The 26,440-nt window shown below is 32.1% G+C and overlaps 1 protein-coding gene across 1 annotated transcript; it reads left to right on the top strand.

The window, feature by feature from the left end:
• Positions 1 to 1,547: 1,547 nt before the first annotated feature.
• On the top strand, positions 1,548 to 24,945 carry LOC129227451 (stAR-related lipid transfer protein 7, mitochondrial-like). Its single transcript, XM_054862013.1, has 9 exons — positions 1,548 to 1,993; positions 3,950 to 4,012; positions 6,008 to 6,183; positions 7,660 to 7,709; positions 9,030 to 9,143; positions 13,082 to 13,126; positions 14,783 to 14,920; positions 22,614 to 22,698; positions 24,806 to 24,945. Exons 1-9 carry the CDS (start codon positions 1,548 to 1,550, stop codon positions 24,943 to 24,945), a joined length of 1,257 nt encoding a protein of 418 aa, XP_054717988.1.
• The last annotated feature ends 1,495 nt before the right edge of the window (positions 24,946 to 26,440 follow it).

Genomic DNA, 26,440 nt, shown 5'->3' with positions numbered 1-26,440 from the left:
ATAAGTCATACATATCATTTTATTACCAATCTCTGAACTCTCAATATTTATTGCCACAGTATCCAACTAATTATTGCTGCTTTTTCCAAAGCTTATGCATAACGGCATGGGGTTGGAAAAGCGATATACAGTTCATTTTGACACAAAAGTTAATATTGTTTCTCTTGAAAGTTGCGTATGCTGTATCTATGTTACAAAAAAAGAAAAGAGAGAAAATATTAAAATTTTTAATGAACCATTTCTAATGAAAAATGTTACAACTATTATTTTGCAGAAAAAGTTTGCAAAATTACTGCATCTAGGGATTTCCCCCTCCCCTTAAGAGCAAGGGTGCACCCCCTCCAAAATAAGACTCCAACAGGGAAAATACCACTCGAAATCCCCCCCCCCCCCATAACAATTTCGATGGTGCAGTGCGGCATGACCTCCCCACGGTAGGTACCCCTCTGCATCTATGTGTTCGTAATTGTCCCCTCCCCTCAATCGGGAGCAGCACCCAGGATACCCCCTAAAATTTCTATGGTACGGTTCATGCCACGATCCCCCTTGAGTGATATGTTATCAAAATTAAGGTAGTTAGTACAACGAGGGGGCCTCCGTAGCTCTGTAGTAGAAGCTTCGTCTTCCAAGCTGAAGATCGTGGGTTCGATTCCCGCCTGTGCCTTGAGTGTTATTTCCTTCTCTAGTGTTGTAAATCTTTCCTGTGTGTGTCCGGAGGCAAGGTGCTTGGCACGCAGTCCTCTATCTATGTGAAGCTGTCTAGCTTCTAAATAATTACATAAATAAAGTGCAACGAGTGGGATTTCAGAGCAGACAGCATGATTGAAATTTTTAGGGAGAGGAGGGTTTGCTAAAAGTTGTCTTTGTCGTTTTTAGGGTATCTCATTTTGGGGATGCATTTGATGGGAGGGGACATCATTGTTCTTGAGGGGGAAGAGGAGCATCTCTGATTTAGGAAAGATTTTTTTGGTGCAAATGGAATTTCATAAAAAATGCGGAAAAACTGTAACGTCATTTAGTTTGTTTTATTATAATTCAAAATATATAACTCTAGAATACAGAACGAACCAGTTTATTTTCTTAAACTAATTTGCATTTAATGATGTTTACCATTCTTGAAAATACCAAATACATGAAAAAAAGTACACTTAAAATCGGAAAGAACATACTCCTTCAAGAAGTGTTTCCAAAAAGGAAAAAGAAACTGCAACTGTATTGCTTATGGTATCGCACTTTTTTTTTGGCATCATGTTCGTCATGTTGATAAGAACTCGCCTTGAAATAGATGAAGTCGCCAATATGGTAACCATGGACCCAGGATCGTTCCTGCATTGACCGACGTGTCGGTCAAAATGTGAACTTTGCATGGTAGTCGTAAAAAATATGAAACATGCTTGATCGGTGAAGATTATGATAAAATCAGACTATAAACACTGCAGTAATTGAAAATACTGACTAGTACAGTCATCCACACGTTCTCTTTTGTTTCTGACTTTAATGGTACTTGTATAAAATGTGAATAGTATATATATATAGTCGGCGGAACTATGAACGGATCTTATGTTTACAACAAAATCGTTAGAAATTTCCGTAGTTGTTACCGGAGTAAAATCGAAGGTGAAATATCCGTTGAACTTCGAAGATGTTTCACGCAGGAGACATCCCGAAAAAGATCTTTTTCTTTCAAATCTGTTCTCGAATTTGATGGGAGGAAAAAGTTATGGGAAGACATCAAGGCTGAATGTAATGAAAGACTTATTTTGTTGGGTGAACTATTTACAACTCAGTGCAATTTTATAGCCTCTCAGAGAGTGAGGCGTATGTCTCAAATATGGAACTTATATTCTCATTTGTATACGGAAAACTCTTTTCGTGAAATAGTTTCACAGTTTGCAAAGAACTTTCGCTCTCAGAAACGTCCTTTCTCGTTACTGCTGGGTGCTGCCTTTTTTAGTTGGGAAAAGGAAAAAATTACAGACGAAGAAATCCAAAAGTATGTTTTTCATCCCAGATCAATTCAAAAAATTAAAATTGTTGTAGGCTGTTAATCGTGTTTTTCAATGTTACTTATCAAGGTGGAAAACTGTTAAGGGGCTGCTCATAAATGATATCACATTTTTTTGACCCATTCCCACCCTTTGTCCTACCTCACCTTACCCTTCTCCTCCTCACATACCACACTATTTTTCGCAGACATATTCTTATTTTAAAAAAAAATGTGACGTTACATGCCTTGTTATATTTCCTCTCCCTTGTCACATTCTTATGACCTCCGTCCCTTCTCCCCTCAAAGCCATTTGTGAACGACCAGTGATGACTCTAGGAAGAATCATTTCACATTTTTCCTGGGGGGCATAACATGTTGGATACTGGCAGGGTCCGCCGATATATTATTGGTCGATATATATTATGATGTATATCCAATAGTTTATTTATTTTTCAAAGTATGACATTTGATATATAAAAATTAAATGTATTAATCATATTAATAGTATTTTATTATTAAAAATAATCAAAAGTAATGTATATATATGTATCATATTAATGTATCATTAATATAATGTAAATAATGTAATATTCCTTATTTATTTTCTAGTCATAAAATTATTAATAATGTAACAATTTTAATTGGTCTAAAAAAAAATGCTTAATGGATGTGAACTGACTAATTAATTGTCTAAATTGACTCTAAAATATTTAATTTGTAAAAACAGTTAACCAAAGAAAAATGAGTAAAACATCTAATGTTTAAATAATTCAATTAAAATGATAGAAATGTATCAGTTGTGCTACATTTTATTTCCAATAAGATTAAATTATCACATTTTACAAATTTATTATAGATATCATTTACTTAAATGCCATTCAAAGTATGAAAAGATTGATGCATTATAATAACATGAGAAAATAAAAAACACTTATTTGAGGAAGCAGTTACTATTTAAAGACTTAAGTTTGCACTGATTGAAAATATAGGATATATACCAAAATATCCAATATATAATATAAATATCGGATATTTTCGAAAATATCATGATATTTTTGAACCCTGGATTTTGGATTCAATATGTATTTGTTTAAAAAGCAACGAGCCATGCTCACATGTATAAAAATGCATTAATTTTTAGTACATAATAATTTCTCAAAATGTGTGTCAAGGTGGAAGAAGGATCAGTTGCTCCCTCTCCTAAAATGACAGGCCTAATCTCAAAGTAAGAAATGTTTGTAAAATGTGATCTATGCTGCCTATTTTTGAGACACTTTGGGAATAGTTTTCTCTGGTTTAAAAAAAAGGAAAAAACTCTACTATAGATCAGTTGAATTTAGCATGTTACACGACAAATTGATTTTACAAATGTCTACCTCTGATTAAATACTTGATATTGTAAAAAAAAGCTAACAATATTATTTTCCAAAAATGACTTATCGACCAGGCAGTACATCCTGTCAAAAATCACTACAATCGTCACTAACTAAAATGAAGCTATTTTGAAAAGTTACCCTTTCCTATGTTAAGAAAAACCTTATGGATATCCTTAGAATAAATATAATTTTTTCATGTGCATCAATACGAAATTAGAGCTCAAAATTTATGCAAAGTCGTATTTATATTTTCAATTTTTTGTTCATCAAATAATTTCGTAAATGCCGAAATCTAAGTTTCATTTATATGCTGATAAATTTCTTGTTTCTCACTTTTGTTGTAATTTGTAATTCATTTTTAAAATTGAGTAAAGTCACTGAATCACGAATTATCTTAGCTAGGCTTTTTGTTTGTTATAGTTTTAAAAAGAAATTCTTTTTGTTTTTGCACCTTTTTTTTCTGCTTTAGTAATTTAGTTTTAATTGTAGCTTATTTATTATTCATTCATCATCTTTTGTTTTTACCTTTTTTTCAAAAAATATTTTATTTTTTATGCATCAATTATATTGTTTTAATTTTAATTAGTTTTAGCATGATGGATTTATGTCTGTTGGATGAAATGCATACTAGTCAAGGTGGTTCAACCCTGTAAGTTTTTATTTATTTTTCTATCACTTGATCGTAAAGAGCCTCCTGTCAAGAAGTTGTTTATTACTCTGTCACTTTTAAATTTAAATTTGAAAAATGCCCATTGGAGGGTCTACTTTTGAGCAACTCTTTTGAATTTATAAATAAAAAATGGATCATACTAAATTTTGGAAAAATTACAAAATAATGCTCAAACGCATCACTAGGCCCAGAGCCTGTTGCTGGTTTGCCACATCTGTATTTATATATTACCATATTAGTAATTCATATTTGAAGAATGATAAACTTTTAACACTATAAGTTATGGTGAACTTAATTCTTTTAACTCCACTTTATCTTATAATTCCATATTTTTTCGAGCAAGTTTAACCCTTTATTTTGTGACACTGCTTCTCAGTCCACAATAGTCTCATGGTACTGTATTAGTTTAAGGCACTTTAAAAAGTAGTTGAACTTTGAAACAGTATTTAGAAATAAGAATTCAAGGTGTCATGATGACACCCAGGATAAGTTTCTAGGTGTAATGAACACTTTAGGTATCATTTTTAATGAATAGAAAGTATTCATGTGACATTATAAAAATACAAATTCAAAAGTGGCGACCAGCAACAGGCTCTGGGCCCAGCTAGGCTGGTCCTAGTCAATTTACAATCACCAGTGAAGATCAATGGCCCTCTTAAAACTATCTACTCCCTTGCTCATTACTACCTCTTCCGGTAAGCTGTTCCAAGGTTCCACTACCCTGCTATAATAATAATTTTTCCTAATATCCATGTTAGCCTGAGATTTAAATAGCTTAAAACAATGACCCCTTGTCCTGTTTTCAGTGCTAAACTTTAGCACCGTTAACATCTTTCATTTTAGCAAATTTAAACAACTGAATCATGTCCCTTCAGTCTCTTCTTTGCTCAAGACTGTACATTTTTAGTATTCAAATTCATTTCATTACATAGGCGCCAGGATAAGTTTCCAGGTGTAATGAGCACTTTAGGTGGCATTTTTAAGAAATAAAAATGTTACATTACAGAAAAAAAGCTTTATTAAATGAAAATGCTACAGGTTGCACAGTTTTTTTTTTGGAATTTTAAAAATCTAAAATATACACTAGAAAAAGATTTGCAAAGACAAAATTGCTCGTATTTAAAAATTGGTTTTTCATTTTGATATTTTTTCTTCTCTTCAATTGCAGTCTCATTCACAGTGTGCCAGCATAGGCAGCTAGTGCACCAAAAAAGTGGGGGGTCAAAAAAAAAGTGTGGTTTTTTAAGGGGGTGGTCCCTGAATCTGTTTTTTTAAGAATTGGGTTGCTTTTAACATTTATGATTCTATGACCTCCAAAAAATGGAATATTTCCTCACAAATAGGGACAACTGGCCTCCATAGACTTTCCCATCCAATTCAAAGTTCTACTTTTATGAAATGAGAAAAGTTCATTTAGTTGGAATTTTTAGTTGTTACTTTGGTGGAAAAAATCAATCCACCCTGTAAAAAAACATTTTTCAATAGATTATTAATTTTTAACTCTAAAAAGGGAGGGGGCACGGCCCTTTACTTTTGAAAGTGAGGGGGGGGGGGGGATTTGCCTCCGTACGAGCCGCTTATGGGTGTCGGGAAAAAAGAACTTAAATGTGATTAAAAATTTTAGATATCAAATTTAGCTCCTAGGTTTTTAAATATAGATATCTTTGCTAAAGGACCAGGGAAAGGCCTCCAAAGCTCCGCTCCTCCTTCCAACGTCATCAAAGCTTGTCTAAAATTAACTTTTTGAAACTTCAATTTCAAAAAGTTTCAAGGAGGGAGTTTATCTTTTTAGGACTTGAATTCCAAAACAGCACAGAATCCTTCAAGGGAGTGGCGATTGCCCACATTGGCCCTCCCTTTTATCCGCCCTTGAAATAAACCTTTTGTTTTTCGTTACTTTTCAAAATAAATGCATCATACTTGTGTGTATCATGTGCTGTCCATTTTTGTGATGTGGCTTCATATTCTATATAGCTGCATTTATGAATTGGACAGATACCGGAGCAGCGATGACCACCCCACCAAGCCCATCAGCGGCCAGAATCTCGTCAACAAACTGGTCAACGAGGGCTGGGAAGCGGTCATACAGAAGGAGTGTGTCCAAGTCTGGAGAAAAGCTTTCCCAAACTCCTATCTTTATGAATATAAAAGTAAGTAAAAATCCAAATGTTCAAACTGGTCTAAATGAGCCATTTTTATTGAAATGGAGTTCAACAAACCACATGATCATATAAGCCTTCAGTTCAAATAACTTTAACTAAAACATTGAATTAATAGAAACATATGTCATATTTGCAAAACAAAATCTCTTCATTGAGAGCAAAAGCCACCTTTCACTTTAGCGTCAAATTTAATCAGTCTTTTTCTCAGTACATTTCGCCAAAAGTAACCTGCATTGTGATCCATCATGTTACTGCCTCCAAAATAATAAACATTTGCAAGAAAAAAGAAAAACTCGGTAGCTACTACATTGTTCTGATACTGTGTTAAGTGTGATGTGATGCTCAAGAATCTATTAATTAAAATACTTCGTACCAAGTTTTATTTCAAAGTTTTAGTGAGAACCTATATAGAATACTTATTATTTGCACAAATTATGCATGTGTAGAAGGAAATAACCAACATTTTGTAGCACAAATATATAGATTACTGCATACACCTGTTTCAGGATTTCAAGGAACCACTTTTTCAATGTAAAATTGTGAGCTTTTGGATGCACAAACATCCAGTAAAAGAAATACATATTTGTCTGAGTATCACATGTACATGTGAGCCGAGACCTTTCATAAATTTAACAACACCAAAACACATTAAGCACAAAACACTAAATTATAAAATTACAAAAATAAACCCGGTTAGTAGAAATCCCCCTTTGTTATATTGTTTTTACCGACTTTAATACTTGAGTAACATTTTTAAGATAAATCTGTTTTTATGTTAATATTCTTCTGTTTACAAATTTAATCATATTTTCATAAAAACTGGTTAAAAATTCTGAAAAAAAAAAAAAAAAAAAAACTTGCAGCATCATCTGGATAGAATATTGCCTCCCAGTAACAAAAACTGTGACATGTATTGCAGAGTCTTGTGAATGTCCACTGACTATTTCTTAGTTAGATGAAGGAAAAAAAAAAAGACCTACAAATATTTAAGAAAAAAGAAATCTTAAAATTTTAGTTAATAATAGAGAATTGTTCCGTATTTTCTGGGACACAGGTTGAATGTGCATATATTATCATCTTATTTTAAAGCATTTCTTGATGCTGATTTAGATTTTAATATTAATTTAGTATTGGTTTATTCCACGGACTATTTTTTATTCTTAATCAGCATCACATAGAGCTAATAACAATGTCTTCTGCTTGGTGTGTGCATACAACAGATATGTAAATGTACAAAGTAGCAGAATTGTTTTCAATAGTCTCTCTGTGACATAGATTAAAAATTTAAAAATAGTTTTCTTAATAAACTGACAATAGACTAAATCTTAATATCTTAACTGGCCCCGAGAAATGTTTAAGAAGAAAATGTCGCAATACAAGTACATAATACTTGTAGGTAGATGCTTTTGTTTCTCAGTTTGTAATGTGATCACCATAGAGATATTTTCTCTTTTTTTTTTTCAGTCATGGGAACATTTTATGATGTGCCTGCTAGAACCTTTTTTTCTGTACAGGTAAGTAATTTTTCATTTTTTTCCTTTAAAATTTTGTTAATTACTAAGTTTCACTGTAATTGCATTTTTCTGCTTATCTTCATTTAGATGTTTTTCATTTTTACACGTATTTAAAGTTTGGTTTCTCTTACAAAGTTTTCTTTCGATCATTATGTTAGCCATTAGCTTCTGTGTGGGTTCTAATTTAATGCATAATAGTAAAATATAATCGAGTGAATTTGATTTCACCCTCAGCTTCTAAACATGTTATTAAAAAGGAACAGATTACTGTGAAAACTGCAAACTATACAGGTGTTTTGGAGTTACAAGTTTCTTCAGTCAAAGCAATAGATATGACTAAATTTTACCTACCTATACTCATTCGCGGTTGAATATTGTGGTTTAGCAAATTAAATATTGAGGCTATTTGTTATTAGTGTATGACCTAAAAACTTATGCTTTGGGCTTAGTATTAAGTAAAACTGACAAGGGTTTTAGTTAGGAAACTAAACAATTTTTACTTCCTTTTACAAAAAAGGAAGTATTGTATCGCAAAAAAAATTTCACTCAAAAATCAACCTTAATTTCCATTTTACTCACCCCCGAATGAATGTTGAGGTTTTCTTTTGACTCGACCCCACGTGGATAAGTGCCAAAGAATGTATAGACAAGCAAAATATCCATTTTAATGATTCCCAAATTAATTACAACGAGTTTTCTCGTGATGTCTGTATGTATGTATGTGCGTATGTATGTCACATAACTCAAGAACGGTATGTTCTAAAAAGTTGAAATATGGTACGTAGACTCCTAGTGGGATCTAGTTGTGCACCTCCCTTTTGGTTGCATTCGGGTGTTTATAAAGGGGTCTTTTGCCACTTTTTGAGGGGAAATCATTGTTATTTTCGATGTAAACTCAAGTGGTGTTATAATTTGGCAGACACTTGGCGATATATCACCAGTATTTTGGTCGCCAAGTTTTGTTGCCAACTTGGAAACAAATATTTAGAGAGTAAACTATTGAATCACACTAAAAATGCCAATAATGGGGAAATTACATTAAATTGGAGTAAAAGGAAGTCATGTGATGCACACATCAGCTCCTTTTTTTAGCTGTATAGCCATCTGAGCTCAGCACTGAATGTTTCTGAAACCTCAGAACTAATGTTAGCTTCTATGAACATTTTGTTATTTGCACTACCTGTTCTGAATCTTCTCTGTATTTGTAGTTTTTGCTTATAAATTTTAATTGCATTATTGTTTCAACTGTAAATGCCTTCACAATCAAAATTATGTAAGTAAGCAAATCTAATTTTTATTTTACTTTTTATGTTCTCCCAGACTGACATTGAGTACAGAAAAGAGTGGGACAAACTGGTGATCAAATTGGACGTCATCGACAAAGAGAAAACCGAAGGTGGTTGTGAAGTAATGCATTGGGTGATGCATTACCCTGTAAGTTTAAAATTTGCATTTCATCTCAATAAGCATACTGTTTGACACCGACCGTGGCAACTTCTTGCATGTTTCTTTTAAAGCATTATATTCTGTCGATATCAATACCGTAAACCGGGGTTACTTTAGACCACGGGTGCAGAATATGTGCGATCCTAGAGCGGGGGAAATTTTACTCGTTTGGGGAAATTTTGCTGATTCAAGTCAGAGTTTTTTGCGAGATTTTAAAAATTTCCCATAAAATAAAAAGAAAATGTGAAAACTTCCATCAAAAAATCATTTTTTGTTCTTTTTAGACCAATTAGCAATTTGTTTTCAGTCTGTGTAACTAGTCGCAATTTTGTAAACATGGATCGCTACTGGGCTGCTTATGTAAAGCAATTTCCCCTTTGGTCGCTCATGCGCAGAACGTATTTTTCCCCAGCGGATGCTCACTACATTGGCTCTGTTGGAAATGCTGGCACGATGTTTGGCGCTTTTCATTTTCGCTTCGGTTCTTCCTATGTCGCTCACAACTTTCACTGTGGGAGATCTGTGAGTTATTTAGCGTTAATTTTAACATGGACCAGTAATAATGTCTGCTGACCAGTATATATTCACTCACTGGTCCTAGTAAGATTTTTCAGTAATTTCTAATGTTGGATATTGTCATATATAATGAGTCAAGAAGTAGTAAAGTATTGCATTCAATAAATTTATGTTCAAATTATTTTTTAGCAGTTAAAAAATTTCTCCTTGCAACTGTGTATTTGCGGACTTACTACGTATATGCCAAGTACTTAGAGCAACACTTGTGACACATATTTTTTAAACCTATAATGATATAGAATTTTTATTTAAGCTTATATGTATCTTAAAATTTTGGGGAAATTTTCATATGGATTGGGGGAAATGTTAGAAGGAAAAACATTTTCTGCACCCCTGCTTTAGACTGACGGGGTAACTTTTAAAAAAACCTGTTTTTTATTTTTGAACCGTTCTGGCGGGCTTAATTTTACAATTGGCGACCCCCTAGTGGTCTCAGGGTTTAAAGAATCACTTTTCAGAGTGCGCTGACATCGCCAATTGATTGAAACAGTAAAATGGTTTTGGCAACACTGATTTATGTGGGGATGGGGTAATTTTATTACAAACCACCGAAACAGTCGTTTTAGATGGAGAAAACACGTTGTTACAAAGTAACCCCGGATGATGGTGTAACATTAATAAAAAAAAATGACCCCCCTCCCTCCCTGTTCAATATATCGAAGAATTTCAAACGGCAATTTAAAGCTGAGATGTTAAGTTATCGTTTGGTTCAAGAATTGTTGAAATATCTTGAAAAATGAGGGTGCTACAATACAAAATATGCGAAACCTGTATCGAAGTAACTCCGGTTTACGGTATTTAATTCCTTCATTAAAGAGACCACAATACTATTCTTGTATATGAGTACATTTGCTCTATTTTTGATGGTGGTACATACAGCATAAAAACATCAGTGTCATAGTTTTCAGGCAGGGCACTCTTGGCTGAAAGAATACTCTTTATGGAGTTCTACTATCAAGGCCCATTTGTTTCTTTCAGCTCACTGAAGGTTATTTTCTTGACAACTTTATAATGCCTTTGAGCTTCTCCCTTTTGGGGCAACTAGGTGCTTAATACTTAGCGGAGGCATTGTCCAGTGATTAAGAATTTAAATTATGTAAATTTTCAGGTTATTTTATTAAAAACTGATTTTTTAACATTTTTTTTGAGCAAGCACGATTGCTTACTGTTCTCACTTGACTGTTTTTGGCGTTCCTATCATTTTATTTTCCCGCCAGCACCCTCTGCAGCATCACCGTCGACCAGCTCCTCATGATGCTGCTCCTCTAGCGAAAACCGTCTCCAGGTTGTATCCATATCCTACACACACGCGCAAACATACACGCACGTACAAACACATACACATACATACACCTATACACACACATACATACATACACCTACACACACATACATACACACATACATACACCTACACACACATACATACATACACCTATACACACATGCATACACATATACATACATACACACATACATACACCTATACACACATACATACATACACCTATACACACATGCATACACCTATACATACATACACCTATACACACACATACATACACCTATGCGCACATACATACATACACCTATACATACACATACATACATACACCTATACACACACAAACACATGCACACAACTACCCACAATTTCATGCCTGCACACAGACACAAACACATATGCCTACACACACATACCCTGCCCCCACGCACACAAACACTCATACACACAACTACCAACACTCATGGCCAACACTCGTGATTGCGAAAAACATAATTTGAATTCAAGAAGCCAAAATTCAAATTAATTTTTTTTCTTTTTTTTTTACTGTGCATGAATATTTAATGTTGTAGATCAACAGGATGTGTACTCATTTATTGATGCATAAAGGAGGGAGTTTTAAGGATTAAAATTTAAAAAAAAGTAAAAAGTAGGGCTAACACATATTTGTTCTTGAATGAGCTAGGAAATGGTTAGCAAAGAATAGAAAGAGTTGCTTTAAATGTTTAGCTGACTTTTATGTACCAGTTATGTAAAATAAGCTGAATGAGAAAAATAAAATAGAAATTTTTATGAAGGAGAAGTTTCGGCTTGAAAAGAATCAATGAAAAATATTTCAATTCTTTATACTGGGATGCACATGAAAAAAAAAGTCATAATGCAAGGCTGCAGCTTTAAAATTTTCAGGGAGGTAGGAATATTTTTCTTCTTTTGGTGGGAAGGGGGGTCTCACTCTTGGGAGGATGTTCTGAAGTATTTGAAGAGGATGGATACTCACCTCTGCTGTATAAGCTACCTATTGTTGAGAATATAAATGCAAGAGATAGCTCTAATAACTTCTCTCCCATTGTTGGATGTTTGTTATGCATTACTGATGTCTCTTTCATAAATTTATTCATTTGTATAAAATATTTTAAATTTTAGTTACTTACTGTAAGTAATTCTGCATTGAAATAAAGACATTGTTTTAATGTAAAGGTGATGTTTTACCATATGTTTTCATTTATGAAACAATTTGTTAAATCAATCTCACACATAAATTTTATAATGAGTTCTGAATATAATAAGAATAAAAAAGATTTTATTGAAAAAACTTAAGTTTTGATTTGATGTCTCTGATGTTGCACCATGAGTTCAATTTTTCTGACTGAAATAACTAAATAAGAATCTTTAAAGCAAAATGAATTACCCTTAAACAATTTTTCATCAAATAAGTACTTTTCAGATCCAAAAATCTATACCCAAAAATATGGTCTTTTAAGCACTGTACAAGTTCTGGTCAAATAAACAATTGTCAATTTTAATAGAAACAACCAATTATGAGAATGAATAATTTTCAAAAATAAGCATTTACCAGTCTTATTGCATATTTCAGTTATACTGAATTTATGAAATTTTTAGTTTCGATTAATGGTTTACTTTTTGTCACATCTTACTTTTTTGTTAATTTAACACAATTTTAGTTTTTTGCCTTGAAGTGCCTTTTCCCCCCATAAATAAAACTTTTTGTCATGATATCATCAAAGTTTATACCACCTGTTGAAGATAACTGAGATGATGTTGTCATAATCAAGATTAAACTTTAATATAAGAATAATAATTCATCAATTTTTATTTATTAAATGGCTAACTATTCTTAGCATTGATAAATGCATAACAGTTAAATCAATGGTAAATAATTGAACACGCGTAATTTTGTCAACAATATTTTGGTATATTAATTTTATATCATATAGTTTTTTATACTGCATGAAATATATTAATTTGATGATATTGATATTATTTTTTATTTTTAAACTACCAATTGTTATTAATTTTGCATTCAATTAATTTTTTTCCTTTCTAGTTTCCTATGTATAGTCGAGAATATGTGTATATTAGAAGAGCAGTTGTAAGTATTATTACTGTATTTCCCATTGAATTACTTTATTCAATTTACTAAACATTAACTCAAAATGAAAAAAAAATATCTTGTTTTCAGTTTTTTCTTAAAAAGCATTTCAGCTTTGAGTTTTGACGTAACTTTTATCTGTGCTAAATAATGTCAAGTGTTGTTACTAACGCACAGAATTTTAAAAACATAAACAATTTTTAACTTACTTTTGCTAGTCTAAAAGCTGCACGTGAGCAAATTATACCTAGCTTACATATAGCTTATGCAGTTCAGATTGTTGAGAATAAAATCATGTAAAAATAATATCTGAATCAAAATTCTGATCCATTTATACATTTGTTAGTTAAAACACACTACCCTAGAATATAGATGCATGTTTAATGACAAGATAAGCAATAAGGAATATTTATTGTTTCTCACTCTTCTTACAATGTTCATAAAAATATTTCTGAGGAGCATTTTTGAAAACTTATGTTTATTTTTTAATTCCCATTGTGCTGTACAAATTTCTTTTTCTTTTTTTTTTAAATCCTAAGTAAAGATTATAAGTTTCAATCATATATATTTTGCAATCAAAATGAATCGCATTCTTATGACTACATAAAATATTTAAACTAACTTTCCCCAGTGTTGTTATTCGTCATTGAAAGTAACCTAAAAATCATGCCTAAGTTTATTTATGAAGAATTACTTCTTATACTATGTTTACAAATGATTCATTTTATGCAGCTTTTCTAAGAAACTAATTAAAAAAGGACTTATTTAAAAAAGATTTAGAAAATAATTGTTTATACTCGCCTTTAATAAGTTTTACAGAATTGAACTGCAGGGCCTATAAGTACATGCCAGAAACATTAGCAATTTTTCAGATGAGTACCTATTTTAGTATTTGTCCAAAAGAAAAAAAAATTGGAGCAGAGAAAAATTAGATTTCTTGATAAAATTCCGTGAGATAGCATGTTATATGAGATAAGATCATACCTCTAATATGACCCCGATCTCGTATGATTAAGATGTAACTTAGAGGAGGGGCAATTTCTTGCAAATTTTATCCTATGTACTTCTGGTCTTAAAATTGTTTTCACAATACATAATTTGTATTTTAGTTTAATACAGTCAGCCTTAAATCATTGTCTGTGCTGTTGTATATCAATATGTCGGTATATGATAGTGTAGAAACATATTATTAAATCCTCAAGTAAAATTGATACTTTGATTTAAGAATTTTAAATTCTTTTGGAAAAAGTATGAGTACTATTCTGAATTTCACACTGTTTAAATTTCGTTAATTTCATCAACTCTTCATAGCTGAATTTTAAAATCACCATCTAATTTGCTTTACTCATTCATAACAATATTAATATTTATTTAATACGTATGAGTTAAAATAAAAACAAGATAAAAATTAGTCTATTTCTTCAAAATATTTTGTGTGTTATCATATTTGTTTTCCTTAATTAATTTTATAAATTTTCCACTCCAGTTTCAATGCTAAATATTTACAACTACAATGAGAAAGTAAAATTTATGAAATCTATTTTTGTTTTGTCTTGTGTCACTAAATGCTTATATATGCCCAGAAAAGTTTTTAAAGTAATTTTTCCCTTTCTTTTAGCAAAACTTTTAAATCTTTTTTTTTTAATACCTTTCCAGATTAGTCCAGAAACAAACACCATGGTGCTCGTTTCGAGGGCCGTGGAGCATCCTAGTTGCCCTGTAAATAATAAATATGTTAGAGTTACTAAGTATAGTTCAAGAATGGTGATTCGCCCGCACAGGACATACGATGAGGTATGTGTTTGTTTTGAAATGTTTTAGATGTAGATCTAGTTTTCAAGTTGTTTATTTTCAGAATGCTCAAATGGATTATTTCCTTCTAAATATTAAGTGTTGTGTATTTTATTTGGTTTTAGCTGTACAGGGAAATCTCATTACAGCAAGTACGCATGCAAGAAAATATACATTTCAACAAAATAAATGGTCAATTCTGTTTTAATTGCCGTTACATTGATAGGATTCCATTGCAACAAAATTTGCATTACAGCAAACATCATTTTCAGTCCCTTCAAGTTCTTTGGAATAGGATTTTACTGTATTAATCTTACTACTATTATATATGCGAAAGTTTGTCTGTATGGATGTATGGATGTTTGTTACTCTTTCACACAAAAACTACTGAACGGATTTTGATGAAATTTTACAATAATATAGCTTATGCATCAGAATAACACATAGGGTAGTTTTCGTCCCGTTATGGGGGGCAAAAACCCCCTTAGGGGAGCAATAAAATACAATTTTCGTATAAATTCTCTAATATAGGGATGAAAAAATACTTGCACATATTTACATTATATGTCCATCAAAAGCTCTGATTTTTCTGCTGAAGATGGCACCTGTTTGAAATTTCTAAGTAGAATAAAAAACAAGTTATGAGCTTTTTAGTTCCATATTCGAAGGCTTTCCTACACTCAATACAGTATTTAGTGTATCATCTCAACTCCCTGTCGATAGCGACTATTGTTGTACTAGCAAAAATACCCGGCGTTGCCTGGGTCAGTAATAATTATTAGAAAAAATCGTTACTTGCTTTTGTTTTTTGTTTTAAGTAAAAAAATTTAAAACACATCTTTTTGACGTGATTAAAAATCGAGTTTCTTCCTTATCCATAAAACTAAAATAGCAATAAGTATAAAGAACAAAGTAGTATTGGTTTAGAAACGAAAGCACTATATTTAAGCATATACAAATTTAAAAAACATGAAATTAATCTTCTCATGTTTAAAAAGATTAATCTGTTGATACTTTTTTTTTAACATGGAGTCTAAAACCTTCTCTGTATGGCTAATTAAGTACGAAGTGATTAAAAAAAAGTAGCTGCGCTCGTAATCCCCTTATACTTGCTTTAGTTATTTCCGGAAATTTCAATCATTGTGGCTCTTGGTGCGATTTTACCGAATTTGCGAAAGTCGTTTCGAGGTACCTTCGATGTTGCTCCCCCATTCTTTCCTTACTTTGTAAAACGATATGATATTAATTTTCGTTACAGAGATATCGTCGCCAGATGGTGAGATATTTTTGGTCACCATAAAATGGCGCTAAACAGTTTCATCCGAAATGTTACCAAAATAAGTAATAAAATTTGGTGATTGTTTGAAATTGTGCAAAAAGGAAAATTAATGGAAGTTTTTGTGCTGTTTATGGATTTGCCTAATTTAGTTGCTGGATTATTTAACACAGTAAAAAAAGTCTTTTGAAAATTCTTTGATTGGCGATATTTTGTTTACATGGTGAAAGCTGAGAAACATTATGACGTAGTCTTCGGCTTCAAAAACAGCAACGTTGAAAAAACTGCCAAATGCATCAGCTACGGAAATCTTTCTGCAAAAATTTTGGCGATCTGCTGGTTGTTTGGATAATGAGTAAGTGTTCAATTAGCATAAATAATAATAAAAACCATTAATTACATTAAAGTTCCGTTTAAATGGAAAATCATCAGCCAAATCATGTATTATTTGCCAATCTTGTGCAAAAATCTTACTTCAAGATTTGACTTGAGAAAAGCCTTGAACAATCACGAAAAGCAAAGAAAGTCAACAATACAACAATTGTCGCTATCGACAGGGAGTTGAGATGATACACTAAATACTGTATTGAGTTGAGGAAAGCCTTCGAACATGGATCTAAAAAGCTCATAACTCGTTTTTTATTCTACTTAGAAATTTCGAACAGGTGCCATCTTCAGCAGAAAAATCAGAGCTTTCGATGGACATATAATGTAAATATGTGCAAGTATTTTTTCATCCCAATATTAGAGAATTTATACAAAAATTGTGTTTTATTGCCCCCTAAGGGGGTTTTGCCCCCCATAACGGGACGAAAACTACCCTATGTGTTATTCTGATGCATAAGCTATATTATTGTAAAGTTTCATCAAAATCCGTTAAGTAGTTTTTGCGTGAAAGAGTAACAAACATCCATACATCCATCCATACATCCATACATCCATACAGACAAACTTTCGCATATATAATATTAGTAAGATTGTTGACTATCTTTGCTTTTCGTGACCGTTCAAGGCTTTTCTCAAGTCAAATCTTGAAGTAAGATTTTTGCACAAGATTGGCAAATAATACATGGTTTGGCTGATCATTTTCCATTTAAACGGAACTTTAATGGAATTAATGGTTTTTATTATTATTTATGCTGATTGAACACTTACTCATTATCCAATCAACCAGCAGATCGCCAAAATTTTTGCAGAAATATTTCCGTAGCTGATGCATTTGGCAGTTTTTTTCAATGTCGCTGTTTTTGAAGCCAAAGACTACGTCATAATGTTTCTCAGTTTTCACCATGTAAACAAAATATCGCCAATCAAAGAATCTTTAAAAAACTTTTTTTACTGTGTTAAATAATCCAGCAAATAAATTAGGCAAATCCATAAACAGCACAAAAACTTCCATTAATTTTTCCTTTTTGCACAATTTCAAACAATCGCCAAATTTTACTACTTATTTTGGAAACATTTCAGATGAAACTCTTTAGCGCCATTTTATGGTGACCAAAAGTATCTCAGCACCTGGCGATAATATCTTTGTAACGAAAATTAATATCATATCGTTTTACAAAGTAAGGAAAGAAGGAGGGAGCATCATCGAAGGTATCTCAAAACGATTCACGCAAATTCGGTAAAATCGCACCAAGAGCCCACAATGATTGAAATTTCCCAAAATAACTAAAGCAAGTAAAAGGGGATTACGAGCAACGTCAATAGCAATACAGAGAAGGTTTTAGACTCCATGTTAAAAAAAAAAGTATCAACAGATTAATCTTTTTAAACATGAGAAGAATAATTTCATGTTTTGGAAATTTGTATAAGCTTAAATATAGTGCTTTCGTTTCTAAATCAATACTATTTTGTTCTTTATACTTATTGCTATTTTACTTTTATGGGTAAGGAAGAAACTCTACTTTTAATCACGTCAAAAAGATGTGTTTTAAATTCTTTCACTTAAACCAGAAAAAAAAAAGCAAGTAACGATTTTCTCTCATAATTATCACTGACCCAGGCAACGCCGGGTATTTTTGCTAGTTAATCATAGTTTTATCCCAATTAACTGGGTTGATTATAAGTTTTTATATGCATATATTTTTACATAATAGACTTGGAATTATGTATTGCTGTAGTCAGCATGGGGGACATCTGGGGGTGGCGGTGGATGTTGATGGTTTTACCCCTTGAAAATATTAAAATAAAAAAAATCATAAAATATGAAGCATGGATTGTTATGCAACATGTTTAAATAATTGCTTATAGGAATATAAATCTGTGGAACAAAAATATTCGTACAGCAATAATGTTAAATTTTCCCCCTGTAAGAAATATTTTTTTCATCCATAATTGCATACATATTCAAAGTTTCCTGAGCAAAACTTTTGTTTCAAGTCAAATTTTTTTGTCTATTTCTTGGGAAGAAATCCCAGTTCACCCCCTTGAAAGTAAAAGGTCATTTATAACAAAGCACAAAAGAGGTGCTAACAGATATTCTATGGTTGGCATCTAGCTGTAATTTATCTCAGGCTGTAAAATGCATCAGGGGTTGGGTGTTTGGAGAATTCGAAGAATTGGACCACATGCAGTGAGCTGGGATTAAAATGTTTCTTTGGTTGGCTCAGGTCCTGTCCGGCAATGTCTCGACTTAATGCCTCAAGGAACTCGGCCGCTTTCTGTATAGAAAAGTGGTTCCCAGGGCTATTTAGTTCTTGTTCTTGGAAGAGACAGTTGTCAATGACATTGTTCGACTTGGTTTGATGTTTGACAATGTTGTAGCTGGAGAATATGGAAAGGCTTTTTCCGAAATCGGTTGATTGATGATTTTCTGCTCTGCTTCAGACTGATGGTGCGGTAAAAAGAATGCAAGAAGGAACAACATAAGCATATGTGTTCAGTTAAATGTTTTGAAAGACATTAAAAATAGGAAAACACAGACAGCTAATTGCGAAAGAATTTAGGATTTCTAAACTTAGGTTTCAAGAATAAACCAAAATGCTGATAAAATTAAGGAAGAATTTTTTAAGAAGAAATGAAACTAATCAAATATAAATTTTTTTAAGTATTCACACATGTAGTACATGTAATTTTTGTATCATTTACATAAAAACATTAAGTATTTTAATTTTTGTAAAATTCATGTATATACATATTTAAGTAGTAAAGAATCATTTACCATTTATTGTAGTTATAATGAATATAATACCAGCAAAATACTTTAAAAATACGTTTCTTGTTTTCCCTGTATAATAGAATACCTTGCTTAATTGAATAAGGCATGTTGGAACATTTGATATTGGTTTAAGCAGGGCTGACTGTATACTGAAAAGCAAAATACATGTTTCAATAGAACTTTCATTCTATTGAAACATTTTTGAACCGGTTTTTGGCCAATCCTGATTGGTTCATACGAGCATTGTGCAGTGGAACACACAAGGGGGATGTCGATGGGGGCTGGACTCCCCTATCACTCTCAATGTTTTTTTGATTGATTTATAATCTTATTTATACATTTACCAGATAATTGTACGTAGCAAAAATGCCCGGCGTTGCCTGGGTCTGTAATAATTATGAGAAACAATCGCTACTTTTATTTGTTCTCTGCTGTAACTGAAATAACTCAAAACACACCGCTTTGACGTGATTAAAAATAGAGCTCCTTTCTAACCCATAAAAGTAAAATGGCAATAAGTATGAAGAACAAAATAGTACTCTTTTAGAAACGAAAAAAACGATACTTAAACATATACAAATTTGCGGAATTCCCAAAATATGAAATTAAACTTCACTTGTTTAAAAAGATTTAACTTTTTTTTTTTTCGAACATAGTCTTAAACTTTCTGTATATTGCTATTGAAGTACAAATTTTTAAAAAACGTAGCCGCCTGTAATCCCTTACTGCGATTTAAAATGTTATTCAATTTGCATCAATCGTATTGGAATACCTTAAATGAGGCTCCCTCTCCCTATTTTGTAAAACTGTGTGTTACTCATTTTAATCGAAGAGATAGTGTCGCCAAATACTGAGATACTTCTGGTGATTATAAAATGTTGCTATCCGAAATGTTTCCAATAAATAGTAAAAATTTGGCAATTGTTTGAAAATGTGCACAAAGACAAATTAATGGAAGTTTTTGTGCTATTTATGGATTTTCTTGATTTTGTTGGCGAATAATTTTACCTGTTAACAAATTTAAGAAAGGAATATTAAAGAAATGGCGATATTTGGTTACATGGTGAAAACCGAAAAACAGTATTGCGTATTCTTAAGCTTCACAAATAGCGAGAGTTGAAAAAATTGCCGAATGCCTTAGCTATTGAAATGATTCCACAAAAAAAGTTTGGCTAGATTCCTACTAATCGATTAAATACCCAGTCAACACAAATTTAAAAAAAAAAAAACACATTAATTGCCTCAAAGTTGCCTTAAAATGGAAAATAATCAGCCAAATCCATGTATTATTTGCCAATCTTGTGCAAAAATCTTGCTTTGTGCAAGATTTGACTTGAGAAAAGCCTTGAACGGTCACGAAAAGCAAAGATAGTCAATAATACAACAATTGTCGCTATCGACATGGAGTTGAGATGATACACTAAATACTGTATTGAGTTGAGGAAAGCCTTGGAACATGAAACTAAAAAACTCATAACTCGTTTTTTATTCTACTTAGAAATTTCGAACAGGTGCCATCTTCAGCAGAAAAATCAGAGCTTTCGATGGACATATAATGTAAATATGTGCAAGTATTTTTTCATCCCCATATTAGAGAATTTATACCAAAATTGTGTTACATTGCCCCCTAAGGGGGTTTGCCCCCCATAACGGGACGAAAACTACCCTATGTGTTATTCTGAGGCATAAGCTATATTATTGTAAAGTTTCATCAAAATCCGTTCAGTAGTTTTTGCGTGAAAGAGTAACAAACATCCATACATCCAGACAAACTTTCGCATAATATAATAGTAGTAATATATAGTAGTTTTCTCACCATGGTGCACTGGCAAGCAGTAAGCCCACTTGACAACTAAGTCAAAATTCTTTCCTTACTTGTATTTCATGATAATACATGATTATGTGCTACACATATTCTTTCAATGCAGCTTGAATCCATTTTGATTTTAGTTGTAAAAATATTGTTTTTAAAATATATATTGTAAAAGTAAAGGATTGCAGGTAAAGTCCTTTTGGCAGGGTTGTTGCAAAAAAAAAAAGGGGGGGGGGGCGGTTGGCTCCAAATGCCAATTTTCAGAAGGTCTGCATGAAAGCTTAAAATGCCGTATAATATTTTTAAGTTTTTTCAATTTTCTTGACTTTTCTCGTGTAACTGTTTTCAGGAGCATATTATGGGGAGCTATTAAAATATAATAAAGAAAAAAGTGGATTGGTGTTCCCAATGCAGACCTTTCTAGAACTTTGAAAACGGAGCTGTTTCATTTTTGCAACACTTCAAATGTTAAAGAAAATATTTTACGTTATTGTCTTTAGTAAGAAACAATACATGAAAATGAAAAACAAAATTTTCTGGGAGCGAAAAAAGATTCTTGTTGTGCCACAAATAATTTGCCTTAAATTTTTTATTAATAAAATAGAAAATACATAAATTATTGTACTTTCTGATATTTTAAATATTTCTAAATAATAATTAATTTTATTAATTAATGCTAATTTATTTATTTAATAATATATTTATTTGTTCATTTTTTTCCAACAATCCATAAAATTAAAAGAATATGCTTGGCAATGTGTTTGGGTATGATACGAGAATGTATGCACCGGTAGCGCTGTCTGATGTGCAGGATATAATGTTCAGGTGCGGGATATGGTGAAAGTCATTTCTGTAAACTATTAATATTCAAAGGTTAAAAATGTAGGGGAATGTGGAACAAAGTGAAATAGTTAAGATAAATTGCATTTTTCAAAATCATCAAATGAATAAATACATCAAGTATTTAATGACAGGAATAAATAAATTTAAACTTAGTGTTTTGCTCCACATGCACTTGACATTGTTCTTCTATACATTTAAATTCAAAACATCCCTAGTATTAAATAAATTATTACAGCACTGAATATCAGTTGGTTTAGGTTTCAATACATATATGCAATGTTAAAAATAATAATTTTATCATTTTAGAATTAACAAAGCTTGTGGTAAACCAAAAAAAAAAAAATCCAGTTTTAGCATCAAATTATGAAAATGGTTTGTATTATCATGCACTTGATCTTAAAACATAACCATTTTCTGATTGAACTTATTAGATAGGTTGTGCTGTAAAGAGAATAAAATATTTTACCATTTGCTGAACACACATTTCACTTTTTTCAACATTTTCCGCTCTCCATGGCACTTATTTTAGGCATTTTTGCTTTTACATGCCTGAACACTATGTATTTTTACTAACTACCACACTAATAAACACTGTATTTTACAGAATGGTTTCGATTACGTACTCACGTACTTCGACGATCCCCAGGCTGCCTTTCCGGCTCCTGCATACAACTGGATGGCCTCTTCTGGTATGAAAACGTTCCCTCTTTTCTTTTTCAAATGATCGTCACCTCAATTGATGAGCAAAGTGAAGGAACATGCTATGTGGCAAATAAATAGCTCTGAGAAAATTTGTTTTAAAGGGAGAAACCAGTTTAGACCGGTCAAAAAATCCGCTTTCTTTTAAATATCATAGAATATTAGTAAAACTATTCAATAATATGTTGCCGAAATTTCAATGAAAATTTCCAATTGGTTCTGATGCTATGAGCTCTTAAAGTGACTGTGGAGCTTCGAAAACCTTCACAGTATATTTTTCAAATGCGGTTTTCTCAAAACAACTTTTTTAAAAACTGGTCAGCATTCTAGCTCAAAGAGTTTTCGACCAATCGTTCTGAAAATTTGTGTGAATATTCTTCAATTATATTCTATACAAACCTAATTCTTTATTCATATTATTAATAAAAATATTTTTTTAATGCTAGAAATGTGAAAAAAGTAGTAGAAAAACATGACATTGTAATGAAACACCTTAAAAACATGCAATTTTCAACTTTTTGGATCACAATTAGGTTCATATTTTAGAGAAATATGTTGTTTAGGAGAAAAAAGTTTGTAATCATTTCAGACAAAATTTGTGGCTTCGGTAATGCCCACCAGCAACAAGCTCCGATGGCGACCACCCGTGGACAGTAGCTTCTAACTCCACTAATTCTGGTGGAAAAGTCTTCAAAAAATGAATAAAATATCATCCAAGTTTAAAGATATCCTGACTATTTCTTTCCTTTTAAAAAAAAATCACGAAAAACACTAAAATTGTGGCCTCCTGAACAACCCTTAAGGTCCTTTTCTTTTGTTTCATGCAAACTAAGCTTTTTTAACATGATGTAGCTGTTGTAAATTTTGAATTTTCCAGCTAATGCTTTCATTTGGGTGCATGGGCGCCCATATAAAGGGGTAAGTGGGGGCTTGAGCCCCCCCCCCCCCTTTGAAATCAGAACTTTCTTGATTTTAGTACTTTTTTCTTTGCAAAATGTAAAAACATTTCTTCTTGAGCCATTGATGAATAAGTTATTAAAAATGTCAGATTTTAATATTTCTAATCTGTACTGAAATCGGTTTCCATGGGGAAAATATCCTGCTAAACCCTGGGGAAAATGTTTGAGCCTCCCCCCCTTAAAATTTTGCAGATGGGCCCCATATTTGAGTATAAGCAATTTTTTCCCCGCTTCTGCAATTTGGACAAATCTTGCCACATTAATGGTATTAGCTCTACTCAAAGGGCTAGCAAAAGAAAAAGAAAAAAAACTTGGATATTAAAAAACTTGCCTTACTCTTCAAAATTTTGTAGAACATGTTATGTTCTTTGGCGCAGCTTTGAATTCTGACTGAAGAAGCGTATTCAATTTAGTAGTCGGAAGATGAAATTACCGACATGTTTGTATCCAGCTGGTTTGAAATTGGATGGCAGGGCCCAATACAGGCTGATTTTACTGCCATTTTTTGAAACCTTCATGAAAATCGTATTTTAAAATCCCTACTTTCGGGAAAATCAAGTAATAAAATCAAGAGCTTCAAAAAACTATTTTGATAATCAGCACAGTCACAAAAACAATATTAAAAAATCTGAAGTTTCATAAAAATTTGCATTTTAAAATAGATTTGTTTCTCTGTTTAAAACAAAGTTTACTCATCAAATAAAATGCTAAGCTTATTTATATGTGAACAATTGCTTAATTAACAACTTTTTCATAAACTTTATTTTTAACCGTTTTTCGCCAAGTGCATTTCTGCAATTTTATCCCTATCTTTTAGCATCTGTTTTAGGGGCCATTTCTCAGGTAATTTCCTAAATTGTACACAGTACAAAGAGTATTGAGCCGAAATGTAAACCAAAGCTCAGCACCAAATACGCTTCTCTGTTACTCGAAACAGAGGTAAACATAGTCAACGTTGGAGCTCAACTTTTCAAAGCCTCTCTATACTTTGAGAAATAGTCTGCATCAAATTACATTTAGCAGACTTGGCAAAGTTAGTTTTTTTGCATGTTTTCAAGACTTTTTTTTTTTTTTTTTTTACATATTGCACTGTCATGCCTTCTGTTATCTGAGTTGACATTATTTCTTTTCAATTTAGGTGTGCCAGACTTTGTAGAAAAACTGCATGCAGCAGCACAAAATCTCTATTGCCAAGAGAAGAAATCAAAATCTAGTCTTCAAGTGAAACCTGTCAAAGAGCCTTGTACTTCAAGTGACGTAGAATACATCTACATGTGAAGAAAGTCATTTAATGACTAGAAAAACCTGTGTTTAAATATCTTTTAGAATTTTAGATTTTATTTTGAAATTGAAAAGAAGTTTTATAGATGTTTAAGCAATGTACTTAAGTTCTTGTATTTTGTGGTGCCTCTTAACTCTCATGACGGCAAGCCCAAATACTTGTCTACCGAGTTTAACATTGAGTGGGCATGATCCTGCCGCAAAAGTCGTAACCCTCTATGTTAGATAAATTATCAGAATGAACAATCAATTCAATCAAGTGCTTAAGTGGACAATTTAGATAAAGACATGGACTTCATTTATTTTATTTATATTATATAAGATTCAGAAAGCTTACTTAGTCATGCCATGTTCATTTCAGCCATTAGTTCCAACAAAGTACCATTGTCAGAAAGATTCTTTGTAATAAAATTTTGACTTCTGCGACTTATAGCTTGCATGTAAGAATGCCGTTGTGCAGGCCCGTGTCCAGATTTTCATAAAGGGAGGGGTTTTAATCTTACCAGTAGGGGGGGAGGAGAATTCAACCCCCTTACAGCTTTTAGTTTTACGACAAATTGCCGATCCCAGTATGGCGTTTATTCACATGTAAGGACTGCTGTATTCTTGAAGGATACCTCTAGCTGTACAAGTTACCCAAGTATTCCTTCGTTTCACAGATTCGCTTTAATCAAACTTTGCTTGCTTCTTTTTAATTAAATCTGTTTACTATGTAGCATATTGCAATGAGTATTAAAAACTCTTCACAAATTCTTTTATAATGTAGAATGTATATCTGGTTGTTATGTTCTGAAATAATGCTTAATAAACTAAACAAGAAGGAGCTCTTTGCAGATGCAAATTACATAGCCAAGCACAATCACTAATGCATCTTTATAGATGTAACATATGCCAAATTCACCATAAGCTCCTTACAATAAGCAATATTCTTTCTTTGCATTGGTAGATCATTCAGCGGTTCGTCCGCCGTACTTTTTCCGAAATATTACATCAGTTTGTAAGGCTTTAGCAGTTGTAAATCGCAAAAAACTTCAGAGAGAAAATTAAAATAAAATAAAAACGCTGAACGCAAACTTTCTCATTAAAATAAATTTAAGTCAAACATACATTTTCTTCATTTTGCTTATTTTTTCCCCAAGGGAGGGGTTTAACCCCTAAAACCCCCCCCTTGGACACGGCGCTGCCGTTGTGAGATGTATCATAAGACAGTGCCATACTCCTTTCTATGACATTTTCCCCTTTCATCTTTAGATTATTTCTTAGGTTTACATTATGGATTTATCCATATAAGAATAAATAATGGAAATATATCATTTGTCAGGTTTAAATACTGTGATCATTTAATCCTTTAGGTCTAATAATTATCAATGCAAATAACTTATAAATTATATTTTTTCATGTTTTTGAGTTATCAGAATCTCAATATTAACAAAATAAAAATTATTAAAAAAGTCATTGTTGAAAAAACACACGAATAGTTCTCACACGTTCT

This window comes from Uloborus diversus, chromosome 8, assembly GCF_026930045.1.
Source record: "Uloborus diversus isolate 005 chromosome 8, Udiv.v.3.1, whole genome shotgun sequence".
NCBI classification, from domain to species: Eukaryota; Metazoa; Arthropoda; class Arachnida; order Araneae; family Uloboridae; genus Uloborus; species Uloborus diversus.
This window is presented reverse-complemented; position numbering and strand designations above follow the sequence as displayed.